The sequence below is a fragment of the Rhamphochromis sp. 'chilingali' genome (genome assembly GCF_963969265.1).
Source record: "Rhamphochromis sp. 'chilingali' genome assembly, chromosome: 8".
NCBI lineage: Eukaryota > Metazoa > Chordata > Actinopteri > Cichliformes > Cichlidae > Rhamphochromis > Rhamphochromis sp. 'chilingali'.
Window position 1 is genome coordinate 6,758,532 of NC_137935.1, and position 17,138 is coordinate 6,775,669.

Here is a 17,138-nt window from a genome sequence, read left to right on the forward strand (position 1 = left end):
ATAGTCACCTAATCTCTCATGCTGAGGAGAGGGGATTTTGGAAAAATGACCTGTGCTCCTTCACTTTCTTTAGCTTCTCTTCTTTTCATGTCCTCCAAGTTGAGTGAAAACACAACTGGATCTTTCCTTCCTACCTTGCATCCTTCCTTCCTTTCGTCACTCCCACTCTTGCCTTTTCATTTTTCTGCTGGATGACTTCATGCTCATCAGCATGCAGCACCACACCGCTGCTCCTCAGAACCAGGGAGGCTGGCAGACAGGCAGGCAGACTTGTCAATAAAGGAACCAGTAACAGGGTACCTCAGCAAGGCCTCCAGCCCTGTCACTGATGTCTTTCTCAGCTGCCTGAACTCCCTCAATTAATGAGCATGTAATTGTTGAGCAAGCAGAAGAGAAACTGGGGAAGTGAGGAGGAAAAAGCAGCTATGAGGTGAGAGGTGCAATTGACGAGTAGTATATTGAGAGGAGAGCCGGGTGAAGGAAGCACAAGGACGGACTGTTCTAGTGAACAAAGTAAGACATAAAATAGCCAATTTGTCCAAAATGTGCGGTGCAGTAGAGAAGAGAGCAGAGGAAGAACATAGTGTAGTGTCTAAATCAGAGGGCTGGCGGGGGGAAACGGTGCTCAGCATGAGCCGACCTTGACAGCAAGCAGCTTCAAGGGCAACATGGAAATATCACATTCGCTCGCTATAATGCAGCCATGAGTTGCGGTGAGGCCATCCTGGAGCGGGAGTGCAGCCAGAAAACTGCTGGAGAAAGGAGGAGATCAAGGGCATGTAGCAATGTTTCCAAAATGTGTGACAACAGGAAATGATAGCAGATTACAGATTCACGGTGTATGAGGAGACGGTTGTTGACCTGTCCAGTGATACCAGGGATTTGACTCTGATGCCACAGCCAGTTTTAACATTGTGGGGTTCAGTATTAAGAAACCAAATGAAAAATGCAAACGTCAAGTAGCCTGCCCCGTTTTACTCTGACATCCAGTAAATAGCAAATGGTAGCATTTTGACTACAGGAGCTCCCCCACAGGAGAAGAGACCTTTCCAGCTGACAAACCTGGTTATAAATAAAGTCTAAATGATTAACCACCCCAAAACATCCATGCTTTCTAAAGGATCAGAAAAGTTCAGGGAGAGGTCGGCTATGCTAAAATGTCACTGATTAGTCAAGCGCAGTGGTGCTGAAAGCGGTTGTGTTGCTGGTCAACAATGAAACAGCCCAAGAGGTTTTACAACCAACAAAATTCCAGCACTTTCCCTGAAGACACCCAGAAGGTATTTGAAGACTGACCAGCTTAATGTTTGTGACTTTTAGCACTGCTGTTCAAATGCAAATCCCAGATCTGAGTTAATTGGACTCCTCTCTATCACTTTGTCACAAAAGTTAGAGAACAAAATACAACTTTTCAAATGAAGTCATTTTATCATACAAAATATCAAATGTTCATTTTCCCAAATGTGGAGCACTGACAGACCAGCAGTCTGAATCTTACTCACAGGAACATTATCATCAATGAACTGCGAGACAGCCTTCATCATTCTCATATTACAAATTTACATGTACCATAAGCCCTGAGGATTTCATGTTAAAATGGATTTTCAAGAGAAAGAAAATATTAAAAGTCCTACATTTTATATTAAATTCATTTTTCGTCACTTACTGAAGTTGTATTCTTTTTCTCTCTAACTCTGATTGCTATTTGGAGGCATGCTATGGATGGCGACTGAGTTTGACTTTGGCCGCGGCATGCAGTGTCGCTCTCCCATGACCACCCAAGCTGACTTTAAATGAATCTGTGCTCTGATTGCAGAGCTCCCTGCCTCTCCTACTCCCCTGCAGATCCTGAGCAGTGGAGCAGAGACACAGCCCACACGTCTGTATTAGCCTGCGCAGCTCCAGGCAATGCAAGGGAGGCCATCTTTACCAGGGGAACATGATGGATGTAATATAGATATGCTTATCTGTCATTAAACTCTGCTCTGCCCTCCCTCGGCCTCTCAGCAGGGGGAGAGCAAAGGGATTTCAATCAGACTAGTGAAGATTATAACTCTAGTGAGACGTGCTGAGGCCAAAAGCTAATCAGTCATGTCCCTATAGAGAAGGCACATACTTCACAGCAGGAGCATCCATCTCCAAGCCTGTCTACTACTCGCTTTTTGTCAACTGTCTGACCTTGCTTTGCCACCTCCTGTTCCTTTCCCTGCAGTGTACGGCCCGTCAAACCCTGCTGCAGTATCCTGCTACTTGTCTGGGTGAGATCCCAAATCTAAATCAGCACAATGACAAATAGTATGAGGCTGACAAATCCCTTTGCCCTCACATGACTGGGCCGCAGAGCCTGCCTGTCAGCTCCAAGCACCTCAATAATAGCGCACTGATTCTAAATATGAAACATAAGGATGGGATGTGATGAACACTGAGGGGAGTGGTTGGAGGGAAGGTGGGGAATGGAGAAGGTGGAGTTTGCTGAAGGCAGCTAGCAGCTCACAAGGCTCTATAATTAGCTGCAGAAGATCAAATGACTTTTAATGGGTTTGTCTGAAAACAGCAGACTATTTCAGATTTCTGCTCGGAGCCATATTCATATCTCATCAAACTAATGGAATTCTCTAGAGTGCTTGATTGGGATTTATCTCAGATCAAAATGGCTGATTGAGGTGTGCAGCAGAAGCATTCATTAACTGCAGTTTTGTAATGAAAAAGAAAAAAAGTCCCATTTCAGGCCAGAAATGCATAAAATTGAAATGGCTCTAACAAAAAAAAATTTAATTTACACATAATGTCAAACAAAAGTCCTCCAACTTGTGATCTGACAGCACTTCTAAATTCACGGCTTGATGCGCAGTCATTGTTGCTTCAAGAGTCATTTCGCAGTGGGCTGATAGTAACTCTTGTAACAGATAATGGAAACCTATACTGGTCATTGGTTGGAGAATTAAAAAGACAAATACTACCAGGATGATAAGAGGGTCAAAGCTTGGCTAATATCAGATCTGGCTGGATGAAAGTTGGGTACCGAATGCTAAGTATACTTCCTAAAAATCAAGCCCAGAGCATGCAGCAATACCCAGTAACACACACTGTGAGCAGCAATGAATAGGCTCAGGGGACTTTTCAGTGCAGGAACAATTTGCTGATTAATTGAGTAACTTACCAACAGAATATGAACTGCAAATTTTAGTTTAAAAAGGCCAGCTTCACCAACATGAGGATCTGCTGCTTTTCTGTGTTTAATTATAAATAAACTAGAATACTGCTTGACAGAACAGGCATCTTATTAGGGCAGGGGTCAGCAACCTTTAACACCCAAAGAACCACTTGGACCAGGTTTCCACGCAAAAGAAAACACTGGGAGCCGCAAATACTTTTTGACATCTAAAATGAAGATAACACTGTATATATTGTTTTTTACCTTTATGCTTTGTGTGAACAACTAAGGTGTGTTGCTTATGAAATCCATGAAGTGCTACAGAGAAAATTACATTTTATTTATGTAATTAACACATTTTGAACTCCTAAAGAACAAAAGGAAAGACATCCAGCTGAACTAAAATGATCCAAACAAAAACTGTTGTGGCGGGGCGTGGTCGGCAGCGCGGCTGCAGGGGAGATGGACGCACCTGAGCGGCACCCGCAATCACGCCTCGCCGCCTTAACGTCTGTGCTATCTATGCTGTTGTGTTGGTATGTGTCGGGCTGTGAGCTGCAAAGCTACAGCCGGCTGTATGCGTACAGCAACCGTGTGTGAAAAGTGGTCAATAAAGAGATGCTGAAAAGCATGTTCATGCAAACATCGTCGGGTCTGCCGTGATATGTTTACAACGACACTTCTGTTCCTGAACCTCTGCGCACAGCGTCTGCAAATCGGGGCTGTACGAAGTCACTTTCATCTTTACGCAGGACTGGGCGATATAAGATTTTTTCATATCACGATATGTTTTTTTCATTTCAGGCGATAACGATATCTATCACGATATAAGCCAAATAACTATATTTGTAAGATTTAAATGTGCCGTTGCTCACAAGTAAAATGTGAAATAATCAGCAGCTTGTTTTTATTTAAATATTTATTTCCCATAATAAGTTCAACAGGGTAGATGTACTTAAGGAACATGAGACTTTTTCAGATAAATAAAGGCAAATATTGCAAAATACACAAAAGGCAGCCGCTAAAGCGTTTAAGTTTCAAAATAGAACAAATGAAACAGACTAAATTGTCAATTCCACTTAGAAACAAAATATTAATTCTAAAAATAAATCTTAGTTTGTTTTACAGAAGAACAGACAAAATTGACTAACTTTTGTCAATATCAAATAAACTGAGAACTAAAAGGAAATTCTCAATCTCTCCTTGTTGTATAGCTGAGCTTTTCAAACAGTTTTAACAGTTACTTTAGTCTGACAAAAGCCGAATGACGAATTAGCGCTTCCAGTCAGAGACTGAGGCTACGTCCACACGTACACGGGTATTTTTGAAAACGGAGATTTTCCGTTTTCGTTTTAAAAAATAATCCCGTCCACACATAAAGGCAGAAATGAAGGAAAACGCTGCTATGAACATGCCAAAGCAGCAGGTGGCGCTAGATTCCTAACCGTGCAGAAATGTTGGCCAATCAGAAGTCTAGAAGCCTCGGTGGGAAAAAGTAAACAAAGCTGGGGCATAGAAGCAGAACCGAGTCGTATGTGTGGACGGACAGTAACTGTGTGTATATGTAAGCATTTAAACACTGCAGAGAGTAGAATTAACAGTAACAGTATTGTAGAAATTCATTTCACCGAAACAATAACGTGGCGCACAGTGTGACGTCAAAAAATGCGCACACCTTTGACTCTGCGTTTTCTCCGTTTTTCTAGTCCACACGTAAATGCAAAAACGGAGTTTTCAAAAATATCCACCCTGGCCGGAGTTTTTAAAAATCTTCGTTTTCAGTGACCAAAATCGCCGTTTACGTGTGGACGAAAGGTGCAAACGCATAGAAAAATCTGCGTTTTCAAAAATACCCGGGCACGTGTGGACGTAGCGCATGCACCAGTTTATTGTATTTCCAGACTTGCTTTCGGCACAATTTACAGTGCACGCTACTCTGTTTTTTGTCAGACTTGAAATAGCCGAAATACCTTCACACTACGGAACTTCTATGGCTCTTCCGTTTGACAATCTCTCCGGCATTGGAACCATCATCTGTTTTCTCTTCGGTAACCTTCGGTCACGCTCGGTTGATTTTTCTAGTCGGCACACTAATTTCCTCCATTACCCGGGCGGTACGGTGGCTGGCTGCTTCCCAAACAAATACACATGTGCGGCTTGGCACTTGTGCTGTACGTAACAAGTCACGTGACGTGACGCTGCGGCTGTGATTGGTTCGGCTCTGCGCTACTTAATTTGGATTGGCTGTTTTTTTTTTTGTTTTTCTTTTTGTTTTTTTAAGAGGACAAGAGCGGCGAGGTCTATCGCGATAGGTTAATTTTTCTATCGAGAAAAAGTTATATCGCGATACATATCGTTATCGTTCTATCGCCCAGCTCTACGTGAGCGGTGTCTGTTTTTAACATAGTTCACGGTGGAGAATAGCTGCTGACATAATTTGGATCCGAAGATCCGTAACTGGCCTACCTGGGGTTGAAAGTCTCGATAAAGGCACGGCGTTTCGCCGGGTATACCGGCTTCCGCGAGTGTGACGCTTATTTTGAGCGATGAAAAAAAATAATATAATATAATTTAATTTTTATATTTCAATATTACAATAATCTTCCAATTTAGAACTACAAGTTAAAAAATAACTAACATAAATAAAATACACTTCAGATTTATTTTCCCAAACCACGCGGAGCCGCACTATAAGGACTAAAGAGCCGCAGGTTGCCGACCTCTGTATTGGGGCATTGTGAAAGAAATATGATTTGTAAAGACAAGTTCAATTCCTTCAAAATGAAAATTGAAAAACACTGAAAAATAATCCCCATTCACAAGTCTGTCCTTTTGCCTACCTGACCCTGTAAAATAAACATATATTCCTAAAAATATTTAAATGTAAATATCCTGAAATACTCCCTTATTTCCAAACTACACTACATTCCCATGTTTTAGCCTGTCCTTAATCTATACAACACACAAAAATCTATCATTTATTCCCATTGTCAGGGCAGGGAGGGGATCGGCAGCCTGTAGCTCTCCACCATGCATGAAGAACTATTACTGAATTAATTGCAGTGCATGAATATAGGAGCAGAACACATAATTATGGGGGCGCAAAACTCAAAGGAAAAATGTTTTTCTGTATTCGATCAAAAGAAAAAATACATCTCATGCTTCAATGCCAGGTTTTCCCTTTTCACCTTCTCTCTTTTATGGGTACAATCTTCCCTTGTTATGTCTTAGTCCCCAGGGGAGCATCCTACAGGGCTGCTGTTTGTCCTTGGCCACGGTCTCCTTGAGAAAGTGCTGTATCAGACTGGTTGCTAACAGGGCCGTCACAAAGCTCGAGTACCAGCGATGGCGACGGCGGCAGCAGAAGCAGAAGCACCCGAAGCAGGCCTCTCTCTGGGGGTATATAGTTACACTGCAATGCTTCTATCTCTTACTGTTCTGACATTTTCATCTCTTTACACACACAGAGGAGGGGAGGGGGCAAAAAAAGGATAAAAGAAAAGGATGAAGTCTGTGCTGTCCTTGGTTTCAATTTGGATGATAGCATTTCTACTACAGGCACAGAAGCAAAGTGGGAAGAGATATGTAGGAAGCCCAGTAAGCAGGAAGACGGACAGGGAGGGAGCTGGAACTAGCATGCTCTGTTTTCCCTGGCAGCGGGTGGAGCATTTGTGCAGTGCTCTCAGCAAAACAGAGCACTATGGCAGCAAAATAGCTTGCCAGTCATTCAGCCTGCTTATCAAGACAAGACTACCACCTTTCCCCCATTAACCAATCAAAAAAAGGCACTCTGTGCTTATACCTGTGCATGCAGTTTAAGTTAAGAGAAAAACCTTATCAAATGGGACCCAAGCCATCCCAAAACAACAACAGAGCAGTCACTGTGTCTGTGATCATCCCCATCATGCCCCAAAGCACGTTCAATGCGACACCAAGACACAACACACCAAAAGATATGACCTCCCAGCATGCTGCAAGCACACACCGTGGAAAATAATGACAGACACAAATATAGCCACACACAAAAAAAGAAAAACAGACCAGCCCACAAGCTCTCTCACACACAAATAAAGAAACGAAAAATGGCATCCAAGAAAAGACATCAATTATGATTGAAGTTTGGAAAACTAGGTCTGATTTCACTCCTCTTGTTTGCCAAGAGACGAAACTCAGTTGAAGATGGGTTCAAACAGATTGAGGGGGGGAGGGGGGAAGGGGGGGGGGGGGCAAAACCCCCCCCAAAAAAACAAAACACACACCCCTTGAGTAATTTTTGCTTTTACATGTTGTGATGCAAATGAACATGCAAACAGCAGGAAACAATGCCTGGCACACAGTTAAACTGGCTCTTTGATTCTTTGCTGCCTGCCTCTATCTTATCCCAATGTGTGCAAGTAAAAAAAGAAAAGAAAAGAGGAAAAAAAAAACCCCCAGACAAATCAGTGCAGAGGCCTCGCTCGCGCCTGCACATGACTCATTGATCTGCACACCTGAATAAGACCAGGAGCGAGGGGAGGGGACAGTAGACAAAGTCCTCCTCTCATATGGACAACCAGGGACTAACGGTGAGACAGGTGGGGCCATAAGCACAGACACGAGTGCACTGTAACTCATAGATAGCACACCAGATATTTTATTCATGGGAAGAAAATTTCAAGCAGCAAGAGTGACTCACTGAGCTGCGGGGACACACAAACACACACAAACCCACGTTCAAACCGAGTAGGGGGTTGACAGGGTTTATCCAGCCCACACTGACTGACTTCTCTTTGTCAAACAGAAACTACATTAAAAAATAAAGTCCGAAATGGCAGGGCTCCTTTAAAACGGATTAAAAGGCATGTGTTTGTCTGCTGAACTCGCCACAGTGTATAGTTACTTTCAGTGCTATCACAGGAACAGAGCTGCTCACAGCACAATAAAGTGAGGCCTTTGGACTTCAGGCTATGCATTCCTGAGCACTGTGGCATACAAACTGACATCTTGGCATCTGTGCTGAGCCAGGCTATTGTTGAGAATACACAGACACAGGTGTAGTGCCGTTCACCTTGACTGCATATACATGGGGTAGATTGTTATGGCTGTGCAGATTGTCCTACATATGGCAGAGGGCCTGATGCAACTTAAGTGATGTGCAGCCATGGGTGTCTTGATTTGAACCCACTGACTCTGAGCCAAGTCCCCATCGCCCAGGATCTCTCACCGAGAAAAACTGACTAAATATGTGATGAGCAGAGCTGCAAGAGGACTCGGGTGCACAAACACACACCCACACGCAGACACATTTCCAGTTGCAAAAAAGAAAAAAAGACAACTCTGCTCACTTTGGATAATTAGGGCGCACGCAGAGCCTCGGAGACAAAGCCTGGCATCGTGAGAACAAGGCTCGCCTGATGAGGCCTCTCTATTTAAATCCTCGGGATGAGCCGCGAGTGTGTCTGTCGATGGAATCGCTCCAGGAGACATGCACAAGCTTGGAGGAAGAATCAGCCAAGAATCAGGCAGTGAAAAGAAAGACGGAGAGACAGACGGAGACAGAAAAGTCTAGATGAACCGAGTGGCAGGAAGGTATCTTTGAGGAAATGAAAGGTTAGAGATTAAGGGCTTAGATTCAATCAGACATACCTTCCTACTGTTAGCCATAGAGCAGACTTCAGTGTTGAGCGAACGCCACTGATATTACACACAGGTGACTCACTGTTTTCTGTGCCACTTTGAAGTCAGTTTGCCTCTGCAGGGTGTGGAAATGAGGGTCTCACTGTGTGGGCGAGTGAAATCAGTGAGCGTATGAGTGTGTGTTGGGACAGGGTTTCTGGGATTAGTACCGTTCCCTTTGCAGATCTATAAGCACCCAGTGTTTCTTGTCACTAAGAGGATTCTTGGGATACGGGGCTGTCCCAACAATTGAAAGCAAGGTTTTAGGTGCTAATCTACAAATTCAAGGGCGGGTGAGGCTGATGCTCTGCTGATGGAGCACATGTCACCGCCTTCACCTTGACTGACATGGCTGAACGTGGAGGTCAAAAAGGCAATCTTTACAGCTTACAGAGCAAAGAAAAGCACCAGCCTATGGAAGGCTTTAACTGTGCTCCACCACCCACTATGTTATATTGACAGATCATTATCAAATGCAAATGCTCCCAGATAAAACATTGCCAGCAGTCTTTGTCCTTATTTCTGCTGGGCATCGAGATCCCCTCTGTATGGTAAGGACACCCTGGGTTGTCTCAGGCTATTCAAGGACACACAAAAGGCCTTCATAGGAAATCATTCAAGCCTGCTAACCGACAGCTCCATAGCTCCCGCCCCAACAATCACAACCAAGTGGGGGCAGTCATTCACATGCAATTGTTCACTATCAGCCCATATCCAGAGCAAATACACTTGAAAGCACACTTTAATATCAGCTTGCCTATAAGCACGCACACAGGCTTTGGCTTATGAGAAAACATTGTTGAAAGAGGAAAAAATCTTCTCTCGATTACCTCTGCTCGTCCATTCCTCTAAGGCTATTCTGACTAATGCATGTTTGTAAACAGAGTTTTGCCAAAGTCACTCTACTAGCATGAGTTAGCACTGCTGTCTCTTCCATACAAGTTCTGTCTTGCCTTGAGCTTAGAAACATGATGATGTATCTGATGCTACAGGCCAGCTTGAAGGAAAACACTAACATTTTTTAATGACAGGCACAAAAATGTGATGTGGTGTTGCATAACACTACATTTTACACTGTGTGCGTTGTGATAATCACTGTTTGCTAAGTAAGTAGAGAATAAAATGTACTGAATGTAATAGCTGTTCCTGATATTCTGTATTCTATTAATCCAGTGGGAGCTATATTGGCGAATGCCTGTGTGTGATGTAATTCTCTGGGTAAACCTGCTTCTCATTTCCAAATTATCTCCAGAAAAGATGCAGCTGTTCACTCATGATTCTCCACAAGTGAGTGACATTTAAATAAAAACCCAGATTCTTGTTTTTTGGATCTGAAATGAAACGGTCAAAAAACAAAACAAAACACACACACACACAAAAAAACAAACCTCACTGCAGTAAACCCTGCAATACAGAGATGGCCAGATGAGAAAGCTAACCTACAGCTGAAGAAACAAAAGCTCACAATCTGCCACTCTCACAGGTATTCAACAAAACTAAACTGTTTGCACAGCTGAAGTCAGCAGGCTACTCCCGAAACACGAAAAGGCGGAATTACAAAATGAGAGAGCAGTTTGGCAATCACAGCAGAAACAAAATGAGGAACAACGGAAGGTGAATACTGGATAAAAGGGGAAAACCATGTCTGACAAATGGTCAGTGTGATTCTTAGAAGCTTGACAATCACAACTGAAAAGAAATGAGGAACAATGGAAGGTGAGTATTGGATGAGAGGGGCAACAACCATGTCTGAGCAACAGTGAGTGATTCTTAGAAGCTCTCAGTGGCTTCAGCTACCTTAGCTGTGCGTCCACAACCTCATTAGCATTGCCCAATCTCCACACACCAGCGACTCCACTAGCAAACAAAAGCAGCAGTGAAAAGGAGGAAGATGGCTGCTTGGTTCAAACTACTGATATTTATATTGAAAGGGCAAAACAGCTTGACTTCATTATTGTGTCTGTTTAGATACACCTCAGTGTTCAACTCAATTCTTAGAAAAAAGCTAACCTTTGTGAATATGTATTTTACCTTAATAAATTGAGCTGTGAGCTGATGTTGATCCTGAATAGTCAGATCATAAATTGAATAAATACATTGTAAAATATTTATCCCTTGGGGTTTGTCATCTTATTTCTTCAGCTCTAAGGCATTTTTATTTCTGTTTTACCTAACAGCAGCATAGTTTGGTTCAATATCAAATCTTTTTCTTTGTGAAGAAAGTGTATTTGCAAAGAAGGCAGGTGCAAAAACAAATATGAATATCCATATTCTGTCCATGCAGTGTTTTACTGCAATAATCCAACAAAGAAAAAAGGCCCGTCCTCCAGGACACCCATCGATTAAACCACAGGAATCCTCAGCATGTGCATTACAGTCAAGATGCAGAGCAGCTTCCATAAATTTCTGAATTTAATCTGGGTGACTGATCAGGAAATTCATTGATTTCATCCATTAATCATCTCAGGAGAGTCTGTCCTGTATCGATCAGCACGTCCGTGTGGTTAGTAAGGCTGACTGAGGAGGCAATCATTGCAGAGGGGAGAGGTCTTTGTAGAGTGTGCAGCAGCATAGATTTTGTTGGGGACATAATAACCATTATTTCCCCACACACAATGCCAGCCAATACCGCCTCAAAATGGCCGAGGTTTTTTTGGGGGGTCGCAAATACAGGAGAGAGAAACATTCCCTGCTAAATACAAGTGCCAGGAAAAGATAACTCGTTAAAATGTTTTGTCATGGCTGCTTCCACAGTAAGCAGCAATACTTATGCTTAACCTCTGAGGGGGAGGAGGGTGGTGGGGCTGTTTGCTGTGAAAATGGGTGCATTGTTATCCACTGACACACACGTCTGACACTGCAGGCATCACAGTTTTGGTGAGCCAGCAGGAAAATAGGACATCACGTAGATAAGTGTGCAAGTGTGAGAGCGTGAGTGCTTGAACAAGGAGACCAACAATTGGACCATTTGTGTCAAACATATCAACTACTGAGAGGTAATTCAGTGCTTCTAAATATATTATCCACTCTATAGAGCAGGAACTCAAGTCTGCTATAAAAGGTGGACATCCTGTTGACACAGGAAAAGCTACAATTAAAATAGACTGCATAGGTAAAAGGATACCCCTTTCTGTAATATCGTCTATACATTCATGACGTACAGCAGGCTGCATGACTGTGTGTGATCCAGTGCAGAGGTTCTATGTTTCCCTAAATGCCTGACTAAGCACCAATTGTCTTTCGTTTGATCTCTGCACCAAATCCTGCTATAGTTCTCGTTATAGGACATTTGAGCCCCACGCTGGTCAACTCGCCAATAAACTGCAATCAGTGCATCAGAATGAATTAAAGGAAGTAAACTGAGTAATATTTAAGTAGTTTTAATATGTATGAACACAAGGCGAAGCATTTGCAACTATAAAAAAAGCAGGTAACAAAAATTTCATAAACCCTTTCCTCCCTGCTGAATTCATTCCGCTACCTGTGGGAATCCGAGTGTGGAAGAGAAAAAGTCTTATCAGTATATTTCACATCAACCAAGGTAACATAGTGTATTCATTAGAAGATCGGCAAAGCTTAGCCGTAAGTACCTCATGTGAGGACAGGGCAAAATAATCAGCTTTTGCTTGAGGCTACCACATTGGTCTTTGGATCTTAGACTAACCTGGTAGGCCTACACAGTAAATCAGGAAACATTTCTTCTCACATACCTCAATGTAGCCGGCCAACGTTGGAACCACAATGCCCAAAATAAGGACAGATATCGCTGGGACCGAACCCATCTTCCAGGATCTCGGATAATGCTACTGTAAATAACTTATATCCTGTGAGCTATTTCTGTAAGGTGACCTCCGAGAGAATAAAGACCAAATCAAGTCCAGGGAACAATCTGATGATCAGACCCCGACGAGCGAGACGAGTCCTGCTTCGCTTGTTTTGTTACCCGAGCTCGACAGAAAACGTTGGAGGGGGGGCTGACTGTCGCTCTCCTCTGGAAATGTGGATTGTGTGTCTGTGGCGCGGCTGATCTGCCCCTGCTGCCTCCTCCCTCCCCTGGTTCCTCTGATCCAGAGCAGTGCGCACTGCGCCATCAGGCGGCTAGCGCGCAAACACCATCCACCCAAAAATATAAAGCACATTAGAATTAACAGCTGACGCAAAATATTGGGACACTTATTGGAGGAATAATGTCATTTACTAAATGAAATATACCTAACTATATTTATCTGCAGTAAGCTGTGGGCTATAAGACTTCTTCACTTAAAGACGAACTTTTTTTTCAGACAGTGAGCTTTTGTGCCAACGTTTCCGGAAACGAGGAATATGGGCGAGTTTCTTTTTCATGTGTCACTTAAAGTCAGTACCGCTGCATTTTTATAATAATAAATGTATACATAAAATTTATGAACACAACATGAAAGGTAGCAGCATTACTGGTCACAACCACTTGGCTTGTACTTTATTCGTCTTAAAAGCTTGAGCAGAATCCCGAAGCATAATTTTAACCCATCTGAATCTTCAGGTTTGCATTACTATTACTGCACCACATATGTGGAGTACAGTTGGCTTTAAAATGTTTACATAATAATAATAATAATTTGACATAATCTCTACACACATTCTTTTACACACATTTACTGACATACTGATGCCAATGATTTAATATTTTTAACAGATTAGTGGAATAAGCTTTTACATACTTAACTAAAAGAAAACAATGCAACAATACTACACATATATACGGTGTATATAATGCATATATAATTTGCAAACCTTTGAAACAGATAAAATGAATAACTCTTAGGACCTAAGACCTCCCACACATTTTGATGAATATAAGTGTATAAATAAATTGGGGGCAAACCAACAATTACCTTATAGATAAGAATATCCCAGTGGTTGAATCCACCCAACCCATGCATACAATGTTCAGCGGTGAATAAGAGTTTTAAAACTTGTAACGAACCTCAGTGCGCTTGATAGACGGAAACTAGCATATGTAGGTCTTCCCTGGACACATGCATATAAGTAACATCACTGTAATCAAGTCCAATAATAAACGTGGAAACTACAACGCTCTGTCTTGCCTCAAATGAGAAAAAGGACTTTCTTCTAAAGTAAAACCCAAGTTTCAGTTTATATTTCTTGACCAGCTGCTTAATGTGAGGTGTAAACAATAGTGAGTCATCAATTGTAATTTCAAAGTACTTGTACTGAGATACTAACTCAATCTCAGAACCTTGAACTGTAGTAATACATGAAAGGTTCAGTTTTCTAGTTAGATTTCTAATTTAAGAACATCACTTTAGTTTGTTTAGCTTTCTTTTTTAGCTTTTTAAATCAGAAAAGTTATGCTGTAATGTTGTGAATGGGACTGAAGCTGAAAGAGAGCATGGCTAGGAGTACATCATCATATGGCAAACAAATAAACAGTCTTGTACATGTGGAGGTCTGGATGCCAGGTCTATGGAGACATTCAACCTGAAAGCTCTGAAGAAGCTTTCAGGATTCTTTTGGGCATCTCTGTCTTTCCTCAACGGTCCATTTGGCAAAACTTACTCATTTAGGCTGTTAGCTAAACAGAACATGTTCAGGAAAAAGCACTTTTCACTAAAACGATACCCGTTGATACTTGTCTTGTTCATAGTATTTGTATACAAACATAGTGAATAGACTTTGACTATTTTACAAGATTGCAAATGATGTGAGCAGCATGCCTCAGTTTTGAACATAACATCACAGAAGAAAATTAGATTTTCTTTGTTTACATAAGGTAATTATAAACACACAGTCGCACACACATGCAGCTTGGGTGTTTTGTGACTTGAGTTTGTTTTACTAGAGTGTCAGTTCTATTTCTCTCTGATGGTTTATTGAAAAAAGCCTCATGTAAATTTGATTTTTGCTCCAGGCAGCATGCACGGATCGGTTATTAATTTTTATAACATCAGTTGTTAGATGTGTCAGAGCAATTCTAATTTGCATATGTTTAGATTAATTTTGGTATGTGTCAGTTTGATCCCCAGATACCTGAGTAAAAATACATCCAGAAAAAAAGAGAGATAATTAATTTCCTGTTTCGGCTTGCCAGTTAATATAGTCCAATGAGAATGCAACAAATGACATGTTTACTTTGTTGTTGTTGTTTTAAAATTATTTATTTAATAAAAAATTGCTTTGGCTGTATAAAATAAGTTCACTTGAATGTAATGCTACCTGTTAATTAATTAGTTATCTGAAGGCATTCAAAATCCAACGTGAACTGTGGAGTTACATTTCAGAGGTTTAAGGAATTGTCTCAGTATGAAGTAACCAAACTCACAACGAAGTGTCAGTTTCCCCCAGTTAAGTATTTAGTACTCATTCATTACATGAAATCAGCAGGATCTAGTGGGTTTGTGTTGTGGACTTGATGTCAAATATAATCAGACCCATGAAGTCAATCTAGCAGTCATTATAACTTCCTGGGTAGACATTACAAGTAAGATTTAGATCATGGATGTCAAACTCATTTCATACTGTGGGTCACATACACTTTGATTTTAAGTGGCCCGAACCAGTGAATATATATATATATAAATAACAGATGTGAAAAAACAGGAAGTTTTCTGTGATTTCCCTGTTTATATATTACTCATTTACTTTGGGATAGTATGAATGGCAATGAGGGAAGTGTTTATCAGAAGCCAAAGCTGTAAAACTTATGAAAATACAGTTAAAAGTTAAACATTTATGCCTTGCTTCACATTTCCTAAAGCCAACCTAGTGGACTAAATTGGATTCCGTTCTGGCCACCGGGCTTTATGTTTGACACCCTTGATTTAGATGATTTCTCATTCTTGTTGGCAGATTCTCTTAAGCATACTAGGAAGCATCACCAGGTTTATTCACAGATACTCAGTGTTTCAGTCTGGGTTTCAGCCAAACCACTTGAGGACAGTGAGAAACTCATCTTGAAGTTTCTTGCTTCAGATCAGTTCTAGCCAATCTCCCTGTTGCTGTACTTTTTCGAATAGGTACGAGATGGTTTTCCTCAATAAAAGTCATTTGAATGCTCTTCAAAACACACAAAGCAGGGTTTCACATATCTTTTACAGTCTATTCTGTGCAGCGGCTCCACCATAAAAGGCAAAGTCGTAATATTTTTCTGCAGTGAGGTTATTCCACTGACAATCTTGCTCATATACTTACTCCAGGCTGTTATCTGAATGAGGAGCTCAAGTCTTTCCTAAATTGCTGCATTTCACAATTATGGATGGCCTTCTGTTCAAACACTCAAAGTTCTCTTAATGGTTTTGTAAAACAAACAAACAAAAAATAACAGGAAATGACAAATGGTGGGTGATTGAGCATAGACTGAAGTGCAAGAATCAATGATTGTTTATATTGCACTTGATTGAAGTGATGGCAAATCTACTTTTATAGCAATCAAACAAAGCAACCACTGTGGTGGCCTAATTTCTTGAAGGTTACAAACGTTACTGGATCGCAAACCCAGTAGTATCATACTAGAATAAATAATTTTAATACTGCATTAAAAGCGAGATAAACATGAAAAACCTCTACCAGGAGTATTTGGCTCTCTCTAGTGGAGATCTAAGGGCACTAGCATTACAACTATAAGAGCAATATACATATTCAATCCCTGTAATATTCTGGATACTTATAATTGAGCTATTTATATATATTAGAGCTATTTCTTTTATTATTATTTAACTTTGTACTATATTGTATTATTAAACTTCATTTAATCTGTTACTGTTCTTATTGTTTTGCAGCAACTGTAATCACATAACTTACGTAGGAATAAATAAAGTATTCTGATTCTGCAACATCATTGCAAGAAAAACAGGCATTTCATTGTTCCGGTAATCAGCTTCAAAAGACACTCAGACATTAGTAATAGAATTGTGTGAAACTAAGAATTAGCACATAGAAAAGATACGCTGTTGCAGGTGGACATCGGACCTTTTCAGGCCAAAACAGTAACAACCGGAAGTACCGGAAATAAATCTGTATTACAGCTAAATTGACTTGATGATCGTTACTTTCTACGCGTCCACGACAGGGAATCGACCAGTAGTGCTTCCAGTGGTATTTAAGTCACAACTCCACTCTTTAATAGACATAAAAAATATTTATATGTACAAATAAAGAGATTTATTTGTATATTCCACATATGGATGTGGTAAAAATGTTACCACAACTTTGAAAGGTTGCGAATCGCCTCTGTAGATGTGATTAAATATAATTGGATGACCACAGGGTATAATTTTTTGATTGGCTATAAATGAACTGCTAAAACTGAAATGTTATAACTAGAACGAAA

General features: G+C 41.1%; 1 protein-coding gene across 4 annotated transcripts in view; it reads right to left on the bottom strand.

Annotated features, from left to right (window-relative positions):
* Positions 1-12,819, bottom strand: part of aplp2 (amyloid beta (A4) precursor-like protein 2) — a 52,510-nt gene extending 39,691 nt beyond the window's left edge. For all 4 annotated transcript variants that reach the window (XM_080889408.1, XM_080889406.1, XM_080889407.1 and 1 more), the window contains exon 1: positions 12,520-12,819. In XM_080889408.1, coding sequence (XP_080745534.1) covers positions 12,520-12,591 — 72 coding nt within the window. In that variant the 5' untranslated portion in view covers positions 12,592-12,819. The remainder of the gene's footprint in view (positions 1-12,519) is intronic.
* Between the last annotated feature and the right edge of the window lie 4,319 nt (positions 12,820-17,138).